Genomic DNA, 22,836 nt, shown 5'->3' with positions numbered 1-22,836 from the left:
AATGCTGGATCAAAGGGTCAGTATGGCTTATGCTGTTGGCGAAGAGATTCTGCTCCATTGAATTGTGCACATGCACAGCATTGACTCAATCCATACTGTAACCCTCCTGGGTCTCAGTTCTATTGTTTTAATAAAAAAAAATTTTCTTGTTAGTATTTGGCATATAACGTTCTTGCAGTGTGCCAGCTGACCATACCGGGTACTGCTGAGAATGGCCACGTTCTGCGCATGCGCCCTACACCCGTCCGCCGGGAATGATGCCAGACCAGGGATGTTGCCGGACCAAAGAGTGCCGGATTTGAGAGGTTCAACCTGTAATACCAGATATTGGGCTGGATTTTCCGGTCCTTTGCACTTTGGGTTCCGGGTTCCGCCAGTCACTGACCTTGTGATTGAGGGTGAGTGCGTGTTACTGACCTTGAGCCTGAGATCAATGGCCCGAGACCATTCATTGAGCAAAGGGGATTGCAGTGAACCTTGACAACTCCGTCACTTTATCTGACAAGAGGTTGTGCAGCTTCTTCCTTTGACGGAGGATTCGGATTTTAAACAGAGAGATGGCATTTTAGCAGATTGAGAAATTACAGTGAGGTGGGGTAGGCCAACAAAGTTGGCCATTTTCCAGGAAACATGGAAATTAGGTGCAGTAGGAGGCCATTCGGCCCGTCGAGCCTGCACTACCATTCAATAAGATCATTCAATACCCCTTTCCTGCTTTCTCTCCATACCCTTGATCCCTTTAGCCGTCAGGGCCATATCTAACGAACTGGCATCAACAACTCTCTGCGGTAGAGAATTCCACAGGTTAACAACTCTCTGAGTGAAGAAGTTTCTCATCTTGGTCCGAAATGGCTTACCCCTTATCCTTCGACTGTGACCCCTGGTTCTGGACTTCCCCAACATCGGGAACATTCTTCCTGTATCTAACCTGTCCAATCCCGTCAGAATTTTATATGTTTCAATGAGATCCCCTCTCATTCTTCTAAACTCCAGTCAATACAAGCCCAGTCGATCCAGTCTCTCCTCATAGGTCAGTCCTGCCATCCTGGGAATCAGTCTGGTGAATCTTCGCTGCACTCCCTCAATAGCAAGAATGTCCTTCCCTCAGATTAGGAGACCAAAATTGAACACAATATCCCAGGTGAGGCCTCACCAAGGCCTGTACAAGTGCATTCAGACCTCCCTGCTCCTATACTCAAATCCCCTAGCTATGAAGGCCAACATGCCATTTGCCTTCTTCACCACCTGCTGTATCTGCATGCCAACTTTCAATGACTGATGTATCATGACACCCGGGTCTCGTTGCACCTCCCCTTTTCCGAGTCTGCCGCGATTCAGATAATATTCTGCCTTCATGTTTTTGCCACCGAAGTGGATAAGCTCACATTTATCCACAATATACTGCATCTGCCATGCATTTGCCCACTTACCTAACCTGTCCAAGTCACCCTGCAGCCCCTTAGCATCCTCCTCACAGCTCACACCGCCACCCAACTTAGTGTCATCTGCAAACTTGGAGATATTACACTCAATTCCTTCATATAAATCATTGATGTATATTGTAAATAGCTGGGGTCCCAGCACTGAGCCCTGCGGCACCGCACTAATCACTGCCTGCCATTCTGAAAAGCCGTTTGTCTCGACTCTCTGTTTCCTGTCTGCCAACCAGTTCTCTATCCACGTCAATACATTACCCCCCAATACCATGTGCTTTAATTTTGCACACCAATCCCTTGTGTGGGACCTTGTCAACAGCCTTTTGAAAGCCCAAATACACCACATCCACTGGTTCTCCCTTGTCCACTCTACTAGTTACATCCTCAAAAAATTCCAGAAGATTTGTCAAACATGATTTCCCTTTCATAAATCCATGCTGACTTGGACCGATCCTGTCACTGCTTTCCAATTGCGCTGCTATTTCATCTTAAATAACTGATTCCAACATTTTTCCTACTACTGATGTCAAGCTAACCGGTCTATAATTCGCTGTTTTCTCTCTCCCTTCTTTTTTAAAAAGTGGTGTTACATTAGCTACCCTTCAATCCATAGGAACTGATCCAGAGTCAATAGACCATTGGAAAATGATCACCAATGCATCCACTATTTCTAGGGCCACTTCCTTAAGTACTCTGGGATGCAGACTATCAGGCCCCGGGGATTTATCGGCCTTCAATCACATCAATTTCCCTAACACAATTTCCTGACTAATAAGAATTTCCTTCAGTTCCTCCTTCTCGCTTGACCCTCAATCCCCTAGTATTTCCAGAAGGTTATTTGTGTCTTCCTTAGTGAAGACAGAACCAAAGTATTTGTTCAATTGCTCTGCCATTTCTTTATTCCCCATTATAAATTCACCTGATTTTGACTGCAAGGAACCTACGTTTGTCTTCACTAATCTTTTTCTCTTCACATATCTATAGAAGCTTTTGCAATCAGTTTTTATGTTCCCAGCAAGCTTCCTCTCATACTCTATTTTCCCCCTCCTAATTGAAACCTTTGCCCTCCTCTGCTGAATTCTAAATTTCTCCAGTCCTCTGCTTTTTCTGGCCAATTTATATGCCTCTTCTTTGGATTTAACGCTATCCCTAATTTCCCTTGTTAGCCACGGTTGAGCCACCTTCCCAGTTTTATTTTTACTCCAGACAGGGATGTACAATTGTTGAAGTTCATCCATGTGATCTTTAAATGTCTGCCATTGCCTATCCACCGTCAACCCTTTAAGTATCATTCGCCAGTCTATTCTAGCTAATTCACGTCTCATACCATCGAAGTTATCTTTCCTTAAGTTCAGGATCCTAGTTTCCGAATTAACTGTTTCATTCTCCAGCTTAATGAAGAATTCTACCATATTATGGTCACCCTTCCCCAAGGGGCCCCGCACAAGATTGCTAATTAGTCCTCTCTCATTACACATCATCCAGTCTAGGATGGCCAGCCCTCTAGTTGGTTCCTCAAACTATTGGTCCAGAAAACCATCCCTAATACACTCCAGGAAATCCTCCTCCACCGTATTACTACCAGTTTGGTTAGCCCAATCTATATGTAGATTAAAGTCACTCATGATAACTGCTGTTCTTTTATTGCACGCATCCCTAATTTCTTGCTTGATGCTGTCCCCAACCTAATTACTACTGTTTGGTGGTCTGTACACCACTCTCACGAGCGTTTTCTGCCCTTTGGTATTCCGCAGCTCTACCCATATAGATTCCACATCATCCAAGCTAATGACCTTCCTTACTATTGCGTTAATTTCCTCTTTAACCAGCAACGCTACCCCACCTCCTTTTCCTTTCTGTCTATCCTTCCTGAATGTTGAGTTCCCAGCCTTGGTCACCCTGGAGCCATGTCTCCGTAATCCCAATTATATCATATTCGTTAATAGCTGCCTGCGTAGTTAATTTGTCCATCTTATTACGAATACTCCTTGCATTGAGGCACAGAGCCTTCAGGCTTGTCCTTTTAACACAATTTGTCCCTTTATAATTTTGCTGTAATGTGGTCCTTTTTGATTTTTGCCTTGGGTTTCTCTGCCCTCCCTTTTACTTTTCTTCTTTCTATCTTTTGTTTCTGCCCTCATTTTACTTCCCTCTGTCTCCCTGCATAGGTTCCCATCCCCCTGCCATATTAGTATAACCCCTCCCCAACAGCACTAGCAAAGACTCCCCCCCCTAGGATATTGGTTCCGGTCCTGCCCAGGTGCAGACCGTCTGGTTTGTACTGGTCCCACCTCCCCCACAACCGGTTCCAATGTCCCAGAAATTTGAATCCCTCCCTCCTGCACCATTCCTCAAGCCACGTATTCATCTTAGCTATCTTGCCATTCCTGCTCTGACTGGCACGTGTCACTGGTAGCAATCCTGAGATTACTACCTTTGAGGTCCTACTTTTTAATTTAACGCCGTGAAATGCGGCAGTGAGGTCTCAAGTCCGGTTGCGATCCTTGGGTCCAGTTTTGCGCTGGTGCTGCTTGCCTCTCATTGCGACAACGCCCGAATGTTGACTCGAACCCGACCCGTATGCCTGGAATCTCGCCTCGCAATTACCGCCTGGGAAACCAGAGGTGTCCAGCGATGCCGGCGGCAGCGAGGAAGGTAATGTGCTGTAAAGGCAAGTGCAAGTGTTTTTTCTTTTAATTTTTGTAAACAATTTGTATTGTGATGGCATGGGCAATATTTTGGGAATGTTGTGTTTTTTAAAAAAAAAGATTGACCCCCCCACCCGCCAGGCCTCTCTTGGAGCGCATACGGCTCGGCATTTAAGTTCGCGAGCTTCCCATTTTTGCGCCTCGAAAAGTGTACGCCTCCCTTTGCGCTGCGCCCCCTGATGCAGGGTCCAGATGGCAAAAATTACTTACCAAAGCACGGACTATTCCTGGCCGGTAACTTTTCCGCCCCGCCTGTTTTTGCCTCGAAAACAGAAAAGCCTAAAATCCAGCCAAAGGTTTCATTGCCGATGAAGCAGTATTCAACAAATCAGTAATAAAGCACATTCCTAAGATTATGCGTGTTTCCAGAAGGGGACCATACTGCATCAATTACAGGATGATTTTCATTACACACAGGCATCACAAGTAACTGCTGGCATATTTATTCTTGCTTTGGCCCTTTTGCCGAATCCTGATCCAAATAGCAACTACTTGAATTTATATGTAGAACAATGTCTCAAGGCACTTCACGGAGGCTGAATCAAAATAACTATGTCGAGCTAAAGAAGGAGATATGACGAGTGGTGACCAAAAAGCCTGGCCAAAGAGGTGGCTTTTAAGCAGGGTTTTAAAGGGGGAGGAGGCGAAGGATTTAGGGAGGAAATTCCAGAGTGTGAGGCCTAAGCAGCTGAAAGCATAGCTGCCAACGATGGGATGGAGAGAGGGGGATGCACAAGGAGCCGAAGTCACAGGAACTGAGAGTTTGAGGGGAGGGAGCTTGTAGGGCTGCAGATTACAGAGATAGCAAGGGACAAGGCCATGAAGGGATTTAAATATGGGATTATAGTTTTAAAAATTGAAATGCTGAGGGACTGGAAACCACTTTAAGTCAGTGAGGACAGGGGTGATAGATGAACTGGACAATTCCAGACAAGATATGGGCAGCAAAGTGTTGATGAACTGAAATTTAGAGAGAGTGCAAGATTGGAGGCCAGCCAGGAGAGATTGCAAAAGTCAATATTAAAGGTGACAAATGCATGGATGAGTATTTCAGCAGCAGATATCTGAGGTCGAGGCAGAGGCAGATGATGTTACAGAGGTAGTGTGGCCAATTTTTGTGATGGAGAGGAGACGTGGTTGAAAACTCAGCTCAGGGTTGAATAGGATGCCAAGGTTGAAAACAGTTTTATTTAGCTGGAAACAGTGGCAGGAGAGGGAGATGGAATCAACGGCAAGGGTACAGAGCGGAAGACAATGGCTTTGGTCTTCCCAAGGTTTAGCTGGAGAAAACTGCAGCTCATCCAAGACTGAAGATCAGCCTGACAACATCAAGGCAATGGAGAGGTAGAGTTGGATGTTGAAGATGTGGAAGCTGCCCTCAGGTCTGTGGAAGATGTCACCAATGGGAAGCATTTAGATGAAGAACAAGAGAAGGTTCAAAAATATATCCTTGGGGGAATTCCAGATGTAAAGGTGTGGTGGTGGGAAGAGATGTTATTGTAGGAGGTGTTCTTGCGAAGAGTGGAACCAAGCGAGGGCTGTCCCACCGAGCTAGATAATGGAAGTGAGATGTTGGAGGAGGGTAATGTTGTTGATTGCATCAAAGACTACATTTAGGTCAAGGAGGAACAATGTGCCACAGACACAGAGTTTGTCATCCGTGACTTTGTCCTCCTGTATACTTCCATACTTGCCATGCTCGCGAATTTAGTATCAGAAAACTTCCATCATTCCTCTTGTGTCTAAGTTCAAATCATGTAAGTGGTAAACAACAAATATTGCTCAAGTGAGGTCCTGAGTGTGATACTGGAACGTGCTTATATAGAAACATAGAAAATAGGTGCAGGAATAGGCCATTCGGCCCTTCGAGCCTGCACCACCATTAAATATGATCATGGCTGATCATGCAACTTCAGTACCCCATTCCGGTTTTCTCTCCATACCCCTTGATCCCTTTTCTGTAAGGGCCACATCGAACTCCCTTTTGAATACATCGAAGGAACTGGCCTCAACAACTTTCTGTGCTAGAGAATTCCACAGGTTCACAATTCTCTGAGTGAAGAAGTTTCTCCTCATCTTGGTCCTAAATGGCTTACCCCTTATCCTTAAACTGTGACCCCTGGTTCTGGACTTCCCCAACATCGGGAACATTCTTCCTGCATCTAACCTGTCCAATCTCATCAGAATTTTATATGTTTCTATGATATCCCCTCTCATTCTTCTAAATTCCAGTGAATATAAGCCTAGTCGATCCAGTCTTTCTTCATATGTCAGTCCTGCCATCCCAGGAATCAGTCTGGTGAACCTTCGCTACACTCCCTCAATAGCAAGAATGTCCTTCCTCGGATTAGGAGACCAAAACTGTACACAATATTCAAGGTGTGGCCTCACCAAGCCCCTGTACAACTGCAGTAAGACCTCCCTACTCCTATACTCAAATCCTCTCGCTATGAAGGCCAACATGCCATTTGCCTTCTTCACCGCTTGCTGTACCTGCATGCCAACTTTTAATGACTGATGTCCAATGACACCCAGGTCTCGTTGCACCTCCCCTTTTCCTAATCTGTCACGATTCAGATAATATTCTGCCTTCCTGTTTTTGCCACCAAAGTGGATAACCTAACATTTATCTACATTATACTGCATCTGCCATGCATTTGCCCACTCGCCTAACCTGTCCAAGTCACCCTGCAGCCTCTTAGCATTCTCCTCACAGCTCACACTGCCACCCAGCTTAGTGTCATCTGCAAACTTGGAGATATTACATTCAATTCATCGTCTAAATCATTAATGTATACTGAACCTTGCGGTACCCCACTAGTCACTGCCTGCCATGCTGAAAAGGACCCATTTATTCCTACTCTTTGCTTCCTGTCTGCCAACCAATTCTCTATCCACGTCAATACATTACCCCCAATACCATGTGCTTTAATTATGCACACCAATCTCCTGTGTGGGACCTTGTCAAAAGCCTTTTGAAAATCCAAATACACCACATCCACTGGTTCTCCCGTGACAACTCTACTAGTTACATCCTCAAAAAATTCTAGAAGATTTATCAAGCATGATTTCCCTTTCATAAATCCATGCTGACTTGGACCGATCCGGTCACTGCTTTCCAAATATGCCGCTATTACATCTTTAATAATTGATTCCAACATTTTCACCGCTACCGATGTCAGGCTAACCGGTCTATAATTCCCTGTTTTCTCTCTCCCTCCTTTTTTAAAAAGTGGTGTTACATTAGCTACCCTCCAATCCATAGGAACTGATTCAGATTCTATAGAATCTTGGAAAACGACCACCAATGCATCCACTATTTCTAGGGCTACTTCCTTAAGTACTCTGGATGCAGACTATCAGGCCCTGGGGATTTATCGGCCTTCAATCCCATCAATTTCCCTAACACAATTTCCTGACTAATAAGGATTTCCTTCAGTTCCTCCTTCTTGCTAGACCCTCGGTCCCCTAGTATTTCTGGAAGGTTATTTGTGTCTTCCTTAGTGAAGACAGAACCAAAGTATTTGTTCAATTGGTTTGCCATTTCTTTGTTCCCTATTATAAATTTACCTGATTCTGACTGCATGGGACCTACTACATTTGTCTTCACTAATTTTTTTCTCTTCACATATCTATAGAAGCTTTTGCAGTCAGTTTTTATGTTCTCTGCAAGCTTACTCTCATACTCTATTTTCCCTCTCCTAATTAAACCCTTTGTCCTCTCCTGCTGAATTCTAAATTTCTCCCAGTCCTCAGGTTTGCTGCTTTTTCTGACCAATTTATCTGCCTCTTCTTTGGATTTAACACAATCCCTAATTTCCCTTGTTAGCCACGGTTGAGCCACCTTCCCAGTTTTATTTTTACGCCAGACAGGGATGTACAATGTTGAAGTTCATCCATGTGGTCTTTAAATGACTGCCATTGCCTATTCACTGTTAACCCTTTAAGAATCATTCGCCTGTCGATCCTAGCCAATACACGTCTCATACCATCGAAGTTACCTTTAAGTTCAGGACTCTAGTTTCTGAATTAACTGTGTCACTCTCCATCTTAATAAAGAATTCTACCATATTATGGTCACTCTTCCCCTAGGGGCCTTGCACAAGATTGCTAATTAATCCTCTCTCATTACACAGCACCCAGTCTAGGATGGCCAGCTCTCTAGTTGGTTCCTCGACATATTGGTCTAGAAAACCATCCCTAATACACTCCAGGAAATCCTCCTCCACCGTATTGCTACCAGTTTGGTTAGCCCAATCTATATGTAGATTAAAGTCGCCCATGATACCTTTATTGCACGCATCCCTAATTTCCTGTTTGATGCTATCCCCAACCTTACTACTACTGTTTGGTGGTCTGTACACAACTCCCACGAGCGTTTTCTGCCCTTTGGTGTTTCACAGTTCTACCCATACAGATTCCACATCATCCAAGCTAATGTCCTTCCTTACTATTGCGTTAATCTCCTCTTTAACCAGTAAAGCTACCCCACCTCCTTTTCCTCTCTGTCTATCCTTCCTGAATATTGAATACCCCTGGATGTTGAGTTCCCAGCCTTGGTCACCCGAGAGCCATGTCTCCGTAATCCCAATTACATAATATCTGCTAATAGCCATCTGCGCAGTTAATTCATCCACCTTGTTACGAATGCCCCTCGCATTGAGATACAGAGCCTTCAGACTTGTTTTTTTAACATTCTTTGTCCTTTTAGAATTATGTTGTAATGTGGCCCTTTTTGATTTTTGCTCTCAATTTCTCTGCCCTCCACTTTTCCTCATCTCTTTTCTACCTTTTGCTTCTGCCCCCATTTTACTTCCCTTGTCTCCCTGCATAGATTCCCATCCCCCTGCCAAATTAGTTTAAACCCTCCCCAACAGCACTAGCAAACATTCCCCCTCGGACATTGGTTCCGGTCCTGCCCAGGTGCACACCGTTCGCTTTGTACTGATCCCACCACCCCCAGAACCGGTTCCAATGTCCCAGGAATTTGAATCCCTCCCTCTTGCACCATTCCTCAAGCCACATATTCATCTTAACTATCCTGCTATTTCTAATCTGACTAGCACGTGGCACTGATAGCAATCCTGAGATTACTACCTTTGAGGTCCTGCTTTTTAATTTAACTCCCAGCTCCCTAAACTCAGCTTGTAGGACCTCATCCCGTTTTTTACCTATATCATTGGTACCTATATGCACCACGACAACTGGCTGTTCACCCTCCCCCTCCAGAATGCCCTGCAGCCACTCCGAGACATCCTTGACCCTTGCATCAGGGAGGCAACATACCATCCTGGAGTCTCGATTGCGGCCGCAGAAACACCTATCTATTCCCCTTACAATAGAATCCCGTACCACTATAGCTCTTCCACTCTTTTTCCTGCCCTCTTGTGCAGCAGAGCCACCCACGGTGCCATTAACTTGGCTGCTGCTGCCTTCCCCTGATGCGCCATCTCCCCCAACAGTATCCAAAGTGGTATATCTGTTTTGGAGGGAAATGACTGCAGGGGACTCCTGCACTACATTCCTAGGCCAGTACACCTCTGCTTAATCCATTTACCAGCCTCAAAATTTACACTGATACTCTATAAAGCTCCTATAGAAGAGCTCCCAGCTATAAAGTCACCACCCTTTTGAGTTAGCGGTTTTGTTTGGGCTGGCAGAGGCTCCGCCCAAACAAAATCACAGGAAACTACAAAGCAAGTTTGAGACCAAACGGACGAGCAAAGTGTGCAGCCGTTGTGGCAGATTCCCACCAGATAAACGGCAGGAGTCTGCCAGTTGGCAGCAAAGCCCCAGCCCTGCACGAGGTAGAAAAGGCCATCCGCCAGCTCAAGAACAACAAAGCAATGGGAGCGGATGGAATCCCCGCTGAGGCACTAAAGTATGGCGGAAAGGCACTAATGGCACGAATGTATGACTTCATCTTTCTCCTCTGGAAGGAGGAGAGCATGCCGGGAGATCTCAGAGATGCAGTAATCTTGACCATCTTTAAAAAGGGGACAAGTCCGACTGCGGCAACTACAGAGGAATCTCCCTGCTATCAGCCACTGGGAAAGTAGTCACTAGAATCCTCCTCAACCATCTTCTCCCTGTGGCTAAGGAGCACCTCCTGGACTCAGTGCGGATTTCATCCTCTACGGGGTACAACAGACATGATTTTTAGGGCATGACAGCTGCAAGAAAAATGCAAGGAACAGCACCAACCCTTGTACATGGCCTTTGACACTGCCAACCGCGAAGGACTATGGAGCGTCCTGCTCCATTTTGGCTGCCCCCAAAAGTTTGTCACCATCCTCCACCTGTTCCACAACAACATACAAGCTGTGATCCTGACCAACAGATCCATCTCAGACCCAATCCATATCCGGACCAGGGTCAAGCAGGGCTGTGTCAGCGCGCCAACCCTCTTCTGGATCTTCCTCGCTGCAATGCTCCACCTCAAACTCAACAAGCTCCTCGCAGGAGTGGAACTAAACCACAGAACCAGTGGGAATCTGTTCAACCTTCATCGTCTCCAGGCCAGATCCAAGACCGTCCCAAATGTCATCGAACTACAGTACGTGGTCGACACTTGCGTCTGCGCACATTCAGAGACTGAACTCCAAGTCATAGTCAACATCTTCACTGAGGCGTACGAAAGCATGGGCCTTACACTAAACATCCGTAAGACAAAGGTTCTCCACCAACCTGACCCCGCCACACAGCACTGTCCCCCAGTCATCAAGATCCACGGCGCGGCCCTGGACAACGTGGACCACTTTCCATACCTCGGGAGCCTATTATCAGCAAGGGCAGACATCGACGATGAGGTTCAACACCGCCTCCAGTGCGCCAGCACAGCCTTCGGCCGGCTGAGGAAGAGTGTGTTCGAAGATCAGGCCTTCAAATCTGCCACAAAGCTCATGGTCTACAGGGCTGTAGTGATACCAGCCCTCCTGTATGACTCAGAGACGTGGACCATATACAGTAGACATCCACCTCAGACCACCAACGTTGTCTCCGCAAGATCCTGCAAATCCCCTGGGAGGACAAACGCACTAACGTTAGCGTCCTCGATCAGGCCAACATCCCCAGCATCGAAGCACTGACCACACTCGACCAGCTCCATTGGGCAGGCCATATTGTTTGCATGCCTGACACAAAACTCCCACAGGAAGCTCTCTACTCGGAACTCCTACACGTCAAACGAGCCCAAGGTGGGCAGAGGAAACATTTCAAGGACACCCTCAAAGCCTCCTTGATAAAATGCAACATCCCCACCGACATCTGGGAGTCCCTGGCCAAAGACCGCCCTAAGTGGAGGAAGTACATCCGGGAGGGCGCTGAGCACCTCGAGTCTAGTCACCGAGAGCATGCAGAAAACAAGCGCAGGCAGTGGAAGGAGCGTGTGGCAAACCAGTCCCACCACCCACCCTTTTCTTCAACGACGGCCTATCCCACCTGTGACAGAGACTGTAATTTCCGTATTGGTGTGTGGAGTCACCTAAGAACTCACTTTTAGAGTGGAAGCAAGTCTTCCTCGATTTCGAGGGACTGTCTCTGATGATGAACCAATTTTGTCCCCATGATGCATAAGCAAACAAGTGTTACGGGTGTTAATTTCTGGGAAGGATCCACAACATTTTTGTAGATTTAAAAATTGGATGTTAGCATCGCCAAAGGTGAAGATAATTTGACCAGAGCACATATACTCATGGAAGATCCTGGTAAACTGACACCGGAAGTACAAAAACAACGAAACCCACATTAACGGAAGTGTGATAGAAACATAGAAAACAGAAATCTACAGCGCAGGAGGAGACCATTTTGGCCCATCGCGTATGTGCCGGCCGACAAAGAGCCACATGGCCCTCGGTCAACAGCCCTGAAGGTTACATATAAACCTATGAACAATGAACAATGGCGGAAAGGTAAAGAGCATCCGGCCCAACTAGTCCGCCCCACACAACTGCGACACCCCTTGCACCGCAACATTTTACACTCCACCCCAACTGGAGCCATGTGATCTTCTGGGAGAGGCAAAAACCAGATTAAAAAACGAGGTCAATTGGGGGGAAAAAAAAATCTGGGAAAATTCCTCTCCGACCCATCCAGGCCACCCTGGACATATTCAATTCCCTGCAGTATTTACCATAGTATCTGCGCCAGCCAACAAGCGGTTATCCAATCTAATCCAATTTACCAGTTCTAGGTCCATAACCCTGCAAGTTACAGCACTTCAGTGCCCACCTTTTAAATGGTGAGGGTTTCTGCATCCACCACCCTTCCAGGCAGTGAGTTCGAGACCCCCACGACCCTCTGCATGAAGAATCCTCCCCTCAAATCCCATCTAAACCTTCCACCAACCACCTTAAAACTATGCCCCCTCGTAATTGACCCATCCACCAAGGGAAATAGGCCCCTGCTATCCATTATATCCAGGCCCCTCAAAATGTTGTACACCTCAATGAGGTCTCCTCTCAGCCTCCTCTGTTCCAATTAAAACAAACCCAGCCTATCCAACCGGACCTCATAGCTAAGATTCTCCATTCCAGGCAGCATCCTAGTAAATCTCCTCTGCACCCTCTCTAGTGCAATCTCGTCCTTCCTATAACAAGAACATAAGAAATAGGAGCAGGAGTAGGCCATATGGCCCCTCGAGCCTACTACGCCATTTAATACGATCATAGTTGATACGATCATGGTGTCAGGTCCATTTCCCTGCCCTCTCCCCATAACCCCTTAATCCCTTATCGGTTAAGAAGCTGTCTATCTCTCCTCATTTCAGTTTTAAATGGGTGGCCCCTTATTCTAAGATTATGCCCCCTAGTTCTAGTCTCCCCCATCAGTGGAAACATCCTCTCTGCATCCACCTTGTCAAGCCCCCTCATAAGCTTATACGTTTCAATAAGATCACCTCTCATTCTTCTGAACTCCAGTGAGTAGAGGCCCAACCTCCTCAACCTTTCCTCATAAGTCAACCCCCTCATCTCCGGAATCAAGCGAGTGAACCTTCTCTGAACTGCCTCCAAAGCAAGTATATCCTTTCGTAAATATGGAAATACGGCGACCAGAACTCCAGCTGTGGCCTAACCAGAGTATTAGATAATTTAAGCATAACCTTCCTGCTCTTGCATTCTATGCCTCGGCCAATAAAGGCAAGCATTCCGTATGCCTTCTTAACCACCTTATCCACCTGACCTACTACTTTCAGGGATCTGTGGACAAGCACTCCAAGGTCCCTTTATCTACACTATTAAGTGGCCTATCGCTTAATGTTTATTCCCTTTCCTTATTAGCCCTCCCAAAGTGCATTACCTCACACTTCTCTGAATCAAATTCCATTGCACTGTCCATCTGATCAGAAGATTGTTATCCTCCTGCAGTCCATGACTTTCCTCTTCACTATCAACCACACAGCCAATTTTAGTGTCATCTGCAAACTTCTTAATCATACTCCCTATATTCAAATCTAGATCATTGATGTATACCACAAAAAGCAAGGGACCCAGTACTGAGCCCCTGCGGAACCCCACTGGAAACATCCAGTCACAAAAACATCAACCATTACCCTTTACTTTGCTTCCTACATCTAAGAACATAAGAACATAAGAATTAGGAACAGGAGTAGGCCATCTAGCCCCTCGAGCCTGCTCCACCATTCAACAAGATCATGGCTGATCTGGTCGTGGACTCAGCTCCACTTACCCGCCTTCTCCCCGTAACCCTTAATTCCCTTATTGGTTAAAAATCTATCTATCTTTGACTTGAAAACATTCAATGAGCTAGCCTCAACTGCTTCCTTGGGCAGAGAATTCCACAGATTCACAACCCTCTGGGAGAAGAAATTCTTTCTCAACTCGGTTTTAAATTGGCTCCTCCGTATTTTGAGGCTGTGCCCCCTAGTTCTAGTCTCCCCTACCAATGGAAACAACCTCTCTGCCTCCATCTTGTCTATCCCTTTCATGATTTTAAATGTTTCTATAAGATCACACCTCATCCTTCTGAACTCCAAGGAGTAAAGACCCAGTCTACTCAATCTATCATCATAAGGTAACCCCCTCATTTCTGGAATCAGCCTAGTGAATCGTCTCTGTACCCCTTCCAAAGCTAGTATATCCTTCCTTAAGTAAGGTGACCAAAACTGCACGCAGTACTCCAGGTGCGGCCTTACCAATACCTTATACAGTTGCAGAAAGACCTCCCTGCTTTTGTACCCCATCCCTCTCGCAATTGAAGGCCAACATTCCATTTGCCTTCCTGATTACCTGCTGCACCTGCAAACTAACCTTTTGGGATTCATGCACAAGGACCCCCAGGTCCCTCTGCACCACAGCATGTTGTAATTTCTCCCCATTCAAATAATATTCCCTTTTACTGTTTTTTTTCCCCCCCAAGGTGGATGACCTCACACTTTCCGACATTGTATTCCATCTGCCAAACCTTAGCCCATTCGCTTAACCTATCCAAATCTCCTTCCAGCCTCTCTGAGTCCTCTACACAATCCGCTTTCCCACTAATCTTAGTGTCATCTGCAAATTTGTTGCACTACACTCTGTCCCCTCTTCCAGGTCATCTATGTATATTGTAAACAGTTGTGGTCCCAGCACTGATCCCTGTGGCACACCACTAACTACTGATTTCCAACCGGAAAAGGACCCATTTATCCCGACTCTCTGCTTTCTGTTCGCCAGCCAATTCTCGATCCATGCTAATACATTTCCTCTGACTCCGCGTACCTTTATCTTCTCCAGTAACCTTTTGTGTGGCATCTGATCGAATGCCTTTTGGAAATCTAAATACACCACATCCATCGGTACACCTCTATCCACCGTACTTGTTATATCCTCAAAGAATTCCAGTAAGTTAGTTAAACATGATTTCCCTTTCATGAATCCATGCTGCGTCTGCTTGATTGCACTATTCCTATCTAGATGTCCCGCTATTTCTTCCTTAATGATAGTTTCAAGCATTTCCCCCACTACAGATGTTAAACTAACCGGCCTATAGTTACCTGCCTTTTGCCTGCCCCCTTTTCTAAACAGAGGCGTTACATTGGCTGCTTTCCAATCCGCTGGTACCTCCCCAGAGTCCAGAGAATTTTGGTAGATTATAACGAATGCATCTGCTATAACTTCCGCCATCTCTTTTAATACCCTGGGATGCATTTCATCAGGACCAGGGGACTTGTCCACTTTGAGTCCCATTAGCCTGTCCAGCACTACCCCCCTAGTGATAGTGATTGTCTCAAGGTCCTCCCTTCCCACATTCCTGTGGCCTGCAAATTTTGGCATGGTTTTTGTGTCTTCCACTGTGAAGACGGAAGCAAAATAATTGTTTAAGGTCTCAGCCATTTCCACATTTCCCATTATTAAATCCCCCTTTTCATCTTCTAAGGGACCAACATTTACTTTAGTCACTCTTTTACGTTTTATATATCCGTAAAAGCTTTTACTATCTGTTTTTATGTTTTGCGCAAGTTTACCTTCGTAATCGATCTTCCCTTTCTTTATTGCTTTTTTAGTCATTCTTTGTTGTTGTTTAAAATTTTCCCAATCCTCTAGTTTCCCACTAACCTTGGCCACCTTATACGCATTGGTCTTTGATTTGATTTGATACTTTCCTTTATTTCCTTGGTTATCCACGGCTCTTGCCGCCCTTCTTTTTCACTGGAATATATTTTTATTGCGCACTATGAAAGAGCTCCTTAAAAGTCCTCCACTGTTCCTCAATTGTGCCACCGTTTAGTCCTTGTTTCCAGTCTACTTTAGCCAACTCTGCCCTCATCCCACTGTAGTCCCCTTTGTTTAAGCATAGTATGCTCGTTTCTGACACAACTTCCTCATCCTCAATCTGTATTACAAATTCAACCATATTGTGATCACTCATTCAGAGAGGATCTTTTACGAGGAGATCGTTTATTTTTCCTGTCTCATTACACAGAACCAGATCTAAGATGGCTTGCTCCCTTGTAGGTTCTGTTACATACTGTTCTAAGAAACAATCCCATATGCATTCTATGAATTCCTCCTCCAGGCTACCCCGTGTGATTTGATTTGACCAATCGATATGTAGGTTAAAATCCCCCATGACTACTGCCGTTCCTTTTTCACATGCCCTTGATTATTGCCCGCCCCACCGTGAAGTTATTATTTGGGGGCCTATAAACTACGCCGACCAGTGACTTTTTCCCCTTACTATCTCTAATCTCCACCCACAATGATTCAACATTTTGTTCATTGGAGCCAATATCATCCTTCACAACTGCCCTGATATCATCTTTTATTAACAGAGCTACCCCACCTCCTTTCCCTTCTTGCCTAAGTCAATTTTGGATCCAACTTGCCACTTTGCCCTGGATCCCATGGGCTTTTACTTTCATGACCAGTCGGTCATGTGGGACCTTATCAAAAGCTTTGCTAAAGTCCATATACACTACTCTCATCGACCCTCCTGGTTACCTCCTCAAAAAATTCCATCAGGTTAGTCAAGCACGATCTTCCCTTAACAAATCCATGCTGACTGTCCCTAATTAATCCTTGCCTTTCCAAATGTAGATTTATCCTGTCTTTCAGGATTTTTTCCAATAATTTTCCCACCACTGAGGTTAGACTGACTGACTGGCCTGTAATTACTCGGTTTATCCCTTTCTCTCTTCTAAAACAAGGGTACCACATTAGCAATCCTCCAGTCCTCTGGCACCATGCCCAAATCCAAAGAGGATTGGAAAATGATGGTCAAGGCTTCTGGTATTTCCTCTTTTAGAAACATAGACATAGAAAATAGGTGCAGGAGTAGGCCATTCGGCCCTTCTAGCCTGCACCGCCATTCAATGAGTTCATGGCTGAACATGCAACTTCAGTACCCCTTGCTCAACAGCCTGGGATGCATTTCATCTGGGTCTGGGGGCTTATCTACTTTCAAAGCTGCTAAACCCCTTAATACCTCCTCTCTCACTATGTTTGTTTCATCCAGAATTTCACACTCATCCTCGATAGCAGTATCTGCATTGCCCCTTTCCTTTGTGAAAACAGATGCAAAGTATTCATTAAGAACCATATCAATATCTTTTGTTTCTAATAGGCCCTACCATTTCTTTAATTATCTTCTTGCTCTTAATATATTTATAGAACATCTTTGGGTTTTCCTTAATTTTACTAGCCAAGAATTTGTCATGCTCTCTCTTAGCATTCTTAATATCCTTTTTAATTTTACCTCTTAACTTTTGATATTCCTCCAAAGATTCTCCAATATTTAGCCGTCAGTATATGACATATACTTCCCTTTTTTTCTTTAACCTCCCCTGTAAGTCCCAAGACATCCAGGGGACTCTAGAATTGTTATTCCCACCCTTTTTCTTCAAGAGCACATGTTTGGCCTGAGCCTTCCGGATCTCCTCCTTGAAGGCCTCCCACTGTTCCTACACTGATTTACCTACAAGTAGCTGTTTCTAGTCCACTATGGCCAAATCACTCCTCAACTTAGCAAAGTTAGCTTTTCCCGAATTTGGGACTTTTATTCCACGTCTATCCTCGTTCTTATCCATAACTAACTTGAATCTGACTGAATTATGGTCACTGGCACCCAAGTGCTCTCCCATTAATATCGCTTCCACCTGCCCAGCTTCATTCCCCAAAACTAAATCCAAGACCAAAACCACCCCCTCTCATGTTGGGCTTGTTACACACTGACTAAAAAAGTTCTCTTGAATGCATTTTAAGAATTTCGCACCCTCTATACCCTTCACACTAATATTTGTCCCAATCAATATTAGGATAGTTAAAATCCCCGATGGTTTTTGGACTTCACAGCAATTTGCTGACATATTTCGTCCTCTATCTCCTTCCCGCTGTTTGGGGGTCTATAATACATGGCCAGCAATGTGATCGCCCCTTTTTTATTTTTCAATTCGATTTTTATGTATTTTAAAATAAAACTTATATTATACTTTGACAAGGAAATTATATTCTTGCATTAATAAAATGCAGAAAACGAAGAGAGACGGTGAGGTAGAAATTGAGGCCCACTGGAAACCTGACACATCTACCGTTTTTAAAGTTTTTTTCCGTCGCGCTGGATGAGGTGGGCCTCTTTCGCGAAATTTAGCTGTGTCATTTTTTTTCAGGTGGACCGGAAGTCGGTCATAATGGGGGCGGGTAAGCAGAAGATCGACAACGAGAGGGGCGGAAGTGAAGGCAGGACGGAGTCACTGCCCCCGTCAATCATCAGCGGAGCGTGATTACGTCATGACGTGTGTGCGTCACCACGATTCTCCCCTTCACTTAAAGGGGCGAGCCTTTGCCATTTTAAAACTTCGGTCCACTGGGCCACCAGGGAGGTTTTCAGCCAGGCCAGCAGCCTGGCACCCAAGAGGGGGTGCCAGGCTGCCTGTTGGCGGCCCAGCTGAATCCAGGGGCATAATTGTCGGCCCCACCTGGCAGTCGGCCGACAAAACAAAACATGGCGACCGCGGCAGTGCACCCTCCCGTTGAAGGGCCTATCATGTCGCACACACAGAAAACAGGGTGCACCAACAGAAAAAGCTGTCTGGTGCACTGCGCGGCGGATCAAAGATTTTTCACGCTGAATTTGGCTGGAGTTGCGGGAGATCGGCGGTGCACACTTTGATTATGCATTTAGGACCAGTCAGCAGCAGCGGGGCGGAAGTGGGAACCGCCGGAAAATCCACCAAGGTAAATTTCGCTAGCGGTGGCCATTCGACCGCAAATTAGCGGCCACTGGACTCCGCAGCTTGGCCGCTGCTTTCTGGCGGTAAGAGGCCTTTTCGGGAGGCTGAATTTCAGCCCTCGTAAGTGTAAACTTTTTCTATGTGAATGGTCAATTGTTGCTACTGTTCTATGCACTATCTTCCAACAGTCCATGTGCAGCATGACATCTGTGCAAATGATTTCATAGGTCAGATGACAAACACAAACAGACATCTTGCTTTAAATGTAATATGGCCTATAACTGACACCGATGGTGTTCTCCATGTGCCGGAAAGCTTTCAGCGGTCTGACCGCTGCAGGTTGGGAGGAGGAACGAAAACAGGAGAGTGAACACCAATGTACACTTTGCATATCATTTTGGGTAAAGGAACAGGGCTTTCTATTTAAAAAAACCACAAGAGATTACTACATTCAGGAAAATATGTTACAGTTTACTGCTTCCAGGAGATTCTCGCCCCCATCCTCCTTCAAAATATAAACAATTTTACTAGTGGATAAAACATCCCAGTGAAAAGCAAAAATAAAAAAGTCAGACAAATGGAAATTGTTAACTGGGTAATTAGTAGCCTTTCATCTCTGGGGCTAGGTTCAAGATCAATCCAGAGTACTGGGATTACAACTGAAAAATGCAAATACCAGAAATATACAGAAGGTCTGTCAATATTGAAAAAGAGATAGGTTTAGAAAATTCAGTCTTCTCACTATCCATGACATCTTTAGTTCCAAAGCCAGTAAATGTGGTTTAAAAATGGGGTATTTTAGTTTTCTAAGACTGGAACAGACATTAGTCATCAGTGAGTCAACTAACCTTCCAATGTTTAAAGTTTAGCTGCCAAGTTATACTTTGGAACTACTAAACCAGAGTTTTACACCTTTGGATTAAAGGATATGCAGCACCTAATAGTTACTTGATTTCACATATACAATTTTTTTGTTTTTTTCCAAAGTGTCAGCTTGACTCTGTTTGGTTGTGAGTTCAAGCCCCACTGCAGGACTTGAGCACATAATCCAAGGTCAACACTCTAATGCTGTACTGAGGGAATGCTGCATCATCAGAGCTACCTTTTCTTTGGATATTAAATATCTCGTATTCAAAGTATGAGGTGTTCTTCTGACGAGTTGGGCAATATTTCTCCCTCAATCAACACCACAGAACAGATTCATCTCACTGCTATAGCGGGATTTTGCTGTGCACAAAATTTAACAATAGTCACTGCACCTCAAAGTAATTCACTTTATGTGGAGCACTTGCAGACATTTCTCTCTGAAGATGCTATTGTGAATTAGAAAAAAAAACTTGAATCTATGTGCACTTCCTTCAATTGATTCCTATTATAAATTCCTATATCCACTTTAATAATAGTAACTGTGTGTAAACTAGTCAAGTTGTAATCACACGCTCCCATCAGTGGCTATGTTGCACCTCCACCAATGGAGGGAGGGTATAATTACAGCATGACAAATTTACATAGTTACTAGCAGTTTCCATTGCAAACATAATTGTGGAATTTGGAAGAAAGGAAGGAAAGAAAGATCTTGCACTTATATAACGCTTTCCACAACTTCAGGACATTCCAGAGCACTTCACAGCCAATCAAGTATTTTTGAAATGTAGTCACCGTTGTAATGTAAATACAGCAGCCAATATATACACAGAAAGGCCCCACAAATAGCAATGAAAGTAATGACGAGATAGCCAGTTTTTTAGTGGTTGGTTGAGGGATAAATATAGGACACCGGGAGAAGTCCTTGCTCTTCTTTGAATAATGCAATGAAATCTTTTATATCCATCGGAGAAGCAGACAGGATCTCAGTTAATGTCTCACCTGGAAAAGCGCACCTCCAACAGTGCAGCATCCTCCAGTAATGCACCGAAGTATCGACCTGGAATACATGTGCTCAAAACTCTCACGAATGGGGCTTAAACCCACTACCTTCTGATTCAGAGGCGAAAGGCTCTGAGACAAGGCCACTGAGAAAAGGCTAACAGCTGAATAATGGAACTATAATTACAAGATCTGTATTATATGTGTGTACTCTGGTCCAATTATTCCTTCTAATCTCACTTCACCTGAAGACTACACTTGGTCTGGACTTACCATCTGCAATGCCACACGAGATCAACTAGTACTTATTAACAGCAGCACTAACCTTGACTGTAGAATCCCAGGAAGAAGTGTATAAATGAGCATTGTACCAGCAGATCTTGCTAATAGCATCATCGTGACCCATGAGCGTATCTTGCCTTCGCCCATAAGCTACTGAGTAAAAATATCTGAAAGGAAATCCAAATAAATATCGGAAACTATTTACAATATTGATGTGCTGATTAAACACACTTACTTGAATCACAGAATCTTACACACAGGAGGATGTTTGACCTGTCTTACCCGTACTGGCTCTTAGAAAGAGCTGTCCAATTTAGTTCCACACCTCAGCTTTTTCCCCACAACTCTGCAAATTAGTCCTCTACAAGTACATGTCCAATTGCCTTTTGAAAGTTCCTATGAAATTTGCTTCTATCACCTTTCAGGTAGTGCGTTCCAAATCAGAGCAACTGTCAGTGTGAAAATATTTCTCCTCATTTCCCTCTAGTTCGTGTGCCAATTATTTTAAATCTGTGACCTTTGGCTACCAACCCACTTGCCAGAGGAAACAGTTTCTTCCTACTTGCTCAATCAAGACTCCTCATAATTTTGAATACCTCTATCTGCAAACTTTAAAATTGTATTCCCTTTACCAAAGTCCAGGTCATTTATATAGAACAAGAAAAGTAATGGTCCTAATGCCAACCCCTGGGAGACCCCACTACCTAATTCTCTCCAGTCAGATAAACATCTGTTCACCACTACTCTCTGCCTCCTATTCCTTAGCCAATTATATACCCAAATTACTACCGTCACTTTAATCTCATGTGCTCCTATTTTCCGATTAAGTCTGTTATTTGGTACCTTTATCAAATGCCTTTTGAAACATGAGCGATAAATGCAACATCTACTGCACTACCTTCATCATCCCTCTCTATTACTTCAACAAAGAACTAAATCAGGTTAGTAAAACACAATTTGCCTTTAGCAAATCCATGCTGGCGCTCCCTTATTAACCCATGCTTCACCAAGGGGGTACAGTAGCATAGTGGTTGTTACTGGGCTAGTAATCCAGAGGTCTGGACTAATTGCCCAGAGACATGAGTTCAAATCTCACCATGGGAGCTGGGGAATTTAAATTCAGTTAATTAAATGAATCTGGATTAAAAAGCTAGTATCAGTAATGGTGACCATGAAACTTCCAGATTGTCGTAAAAACCCAACTGACTCACTTATGTCCTTTAGGGAAGGAAATCTGCCGTCCTTACCTGGGTCTGGCCTATATGTGACTCTAGACCCACAGCAATTTGGTTGATTCTTAACTGTCCTCTCAAGGGCAATTAGGGATTAACAATAAATGCTGACCTTGCCAGCAACACCCACATCCCAATAAAAAACAAAGTGAGAATTAATTTTGTCATTGACATTAGTTTTCCCACCACCAACAATAGACTGACTGGTCTGCAGTTACCAGGTTTATCCCTCTCCCCTTTTTTGAACAGGGTGTAACATTTGCAATCCTCCAGTCCTATAGCACCACTCCCATATCCAAGGAGGATTGAAAGATTGTGGTCAGAGCTTCTGTTATCTTCACCCTTGCTTCCCTCAGCAACCTCAGATGCATCCATCTGGACTAGGTGATTTGTTAAATAGGTTAGTTTCACCCAAAGTTATCAACTCCTTTCTATCTATTTTTATCCAATCCAATATCTCTACTCCCTCTTCATAAGAACATAAGAAATAGGAGCAGGAGTAGATCATTCGGCCCTTCAAGTCTGCTCCGCCAGTCAATAAAATCATGACTTAATCTAAGTCAGCTCAACCTTCCCGCACTATCCCCATATCCCCTGATATCCAAAAATCTATCGATCTCGGTCTTGAATATATTCAACCACTG

The 22,836-nt window shown here is 44.6% G+C and overlaps 1 protein-coding gene across 2 annotated transcripts in view; it reads right to left on the bottom strand.

Moving 5' to 3' along the window:
- The window catches only part of nsmaf (neutral sphingomyelinase (N-SMase) activation associated factor), a 127,290-nt gene that overhangs the window by 26,456 nt on the left and 77,998 nt on the right, over positions 1 to 22,836 (bottom strand). For both annotated transcript variants that reach the window (XM_070891963.1, XM_070891955.1), the window contains one exon: positions 21,004 to 21,127. In XM_070891963.1, coding sequence (XP_070748064.1) covers positions 21,004 to 21,127 — 124 coding nt within the window. The remainder of the gene's footprint in view (positions 1 to 21,003; positions 21,128 to 22,836) is intronic.

The sequence above is a fragment of the Pristiophorus japonicus genome, chromosome 1 (assembly GCF_044704955.1).
Source record: "Pristiophorus japonicus isolate sPriJap1 chromosome 1, sPriJap1.hap1, whole genome shotgun sequence".
Taxonomy (NCBI): Eukaryota; Metazoa; Chordata; class Chondrichthyes; family Pristiophoridae; genus Pristiophorus; species Pristiophorus japonicus.
The sequence above is the reverse complement of the archived record's forward strand: the minus strand, read 5'-3'. Positions and strand labels throughout refer to the sequence as shown.